This window comes from Manacus vitellinus, unplaced genomic scaffold (assembly GCF_001715985.3).
Source record: "Manacus vitellinus isolate BGI_N305 unplaced genomic scaffold, ASM171598v3 scaffold_120_pilon, whole genome shotgun sequence".
NCBI lineage: Eukaryota > Metazoa > Chordata > Aves > Passeriformes > Pipridae > Manacus > Manacus vitellinus.
Window position 1 is genome coordinate 47,214 of NW_021938898.1, and position 2,125 is coordinate 49,338.

Consider the following 2,125-nt stretch of genomic DNA (forward strand, 5'->3'; position numbering starts at 1 on the left):
CCGGGCCTCACCTGGGTTGGTGGGCTGGACGTGGTGGGACGGCTGGTGCTGCTGCTCGGCGGGTCTCCGGTACCCGGAGCTCTCCTGGGAATTCCTGCGCTCCGGCTCCGAGCCCTCGCTGGGGCTGGGGCCCATCCTGCTCCGCTCGAACTCCTCGTGGTATTTGATCTGCAGGGGTGGCAGAGGAGGGAGAAGTCAGGCCTCACCCAGCCCGGCCCTGGCAGCAGCTCCTCCCAATGAACAGGCAATGGGGTGAGAGGAAACGGCCTCAAATTGGGCCACGGGAGGTTGAGATCAGATATCAGGGGAAATTTCTTCATGGGAAGGGTGGGCAGGCACTGGAACAGGAGTCACCAGCCCTGGAAGTGCTAAAAACATGTGGATGTGGCACTTGGGGACAGGGTTTAGTGCTGGTTAATGGCTGGACTCCACAAGCTTTGAGGGTTTTTCCAGCCTGAATGATTCCATTATTCTTTGAGCCTTCATCTCATCCCAGCTCATTCCTTTTTGAGACCAAGGATTCAGCATCAGCCACTCCCACCCTCCCTGGCAGTCCCAGGGGGGCTTCTTCCCCCCCAGAGCACAGGGACACTTGCTCAGGTTTGTGGAATGGAAAGGAGGAGGTTCCTGGGTCCTACCAGTGGGATAAATGGAAATTTTTCAGGATGAGGTGCAAGACCAGGCTCCCAATCCACAGGAACATGGAGCAAAAGCCCCTTTGGGAATCCTCAACTGCAACCCCCCCATCCCACAGCCAGGGACACAGGAGGGAAGGGTTAACCCAGCCACGGGGGCACCAGTGTAAAAATTACCCCCCCCTGGTGTTAATGAATGCATTCCCACCGGGAAGCACCTGGAGCCTGTTCATCTGCTGGTTAAACTGTGATTTCCTGAAGGGCACCACAGCAGGAGCCTGGAGCAGAGCCACCCTTCTGGGGGGGGAATAAGGCCTGGAGGGGAGCACCCCACTCCTCTGGATGGTGTGGGGACCCCGGGGAACCTGGGGACAGCCTCAGGAACAGCCTCAGGAACAGCCTCAGGAACAGGGAGAGCCTCCAGGACGGGCACAGCTCCGTTCCCAGGGGGGTTTCCCCACCTCCACTGAGGGCAGTTTGGGGCACAGCCGTGCTGGGACCCCCTTTCCTGCCCCTGTTGCTGCCCTGGCAGGGCAGTGCTGAGGCTCAGACAGGCTCCTGCAGGGACAGGGTTTGTCTCTGTGTCTTCAGTAAGTGGGTCATGGCCACCCCGGGCTGGCAGGGACGCCGGGGAAGCTGCTGCCAACTGTGCCCGTGGCTGGCAGAGGGTGAGGGGGCTGAGCAGAGGGACCAGGGCCGGGCCCAGCTCTCTGCTGGGTGGTTTAGTGCCCCCAGACCTCCCCACCTTCTGCCCAAACACAGCCCCTTCCACGGCAGGGAAGCTGAGCTCGGCTCCTGCCAGCTCGGAGCCCACGGAGAAGCTGCCCCAGGGAAAACCTTCCAGCCAGGTCCCCTTCCCAAGCCTTGCCCAGCCTCTCTGTCCTGGGGTTTGGTGGGTCAACAACAGCCCACAGCTCCCTGAGGAGAGAGCAGCGTTTGCCAAGGAACTGGGAGAAGGGAGCAGAAGGAGAGGGAATAAACATCCCCCTCCTGCCCTGCTGGGGCTTCTTGGGGGTGTGTGAGGGGGCATGAAATGACCCCCCCGGGGCACAGGCACCCCCCTCCCTCTCCCTGCATTCCAGCGAGCCCAGACCCCTTCCCTGGCCACCCCAGCAGCTCCCACGGAGGGATTCTGTCCCCAGGGCAGGGATTCTCATGGATAGAAAAGCCAGAGCAGCCCAGGGTGCAGAGCCAGGGGCAGGAGAGGAGCTCACAGACACCACGAGCTCGTGGAGCCCCCAGGGAGGTTTCTCATGGAAAGGGTTGAGCAGGCAGGGAGAATCCAGCCCTTTCCCTTCCCAACAGCTTTGGTGAGGAACAGGCATGACTTTCACCAGCAGCCAAAGGTTAATGGTCTCCCTGTGCTCTGCTGGGGGGAGGACAGAGGGAGCCCAGGGGGATTTGGGGCAGGGACAGCCACACCCCGCTCCTGGTGCTGCAGCTGGATGTGTGTCCCCCTGTGCATCCTCCTGTGCATCCCCCTGTGCATC

General features: G+C 61.5%; 1 protein-coding gene across 1 annotated transcript in view; it reads right to left on the reverse strand.

Annotated features, from left to right (window-relative positions):
• The window catches only part of LASP1 (LIM and SH3 protein 1), a 32,811-nt gene that overhangs the window by 8,408 nt on the left and 22,278 nt on the right, over positions 1 to 2,125 (reverse strand). The window contains exon 3 of the mRNA XM_029965856.1: positions 12 to 168. Within this exon, the coding sequence (XP_029821716.1) occupies positions 12 to 168 (157 nt within the window). The remainder of the gene's footprint in view (positions 1 to 11; positions 169 to 2,125) is intronic.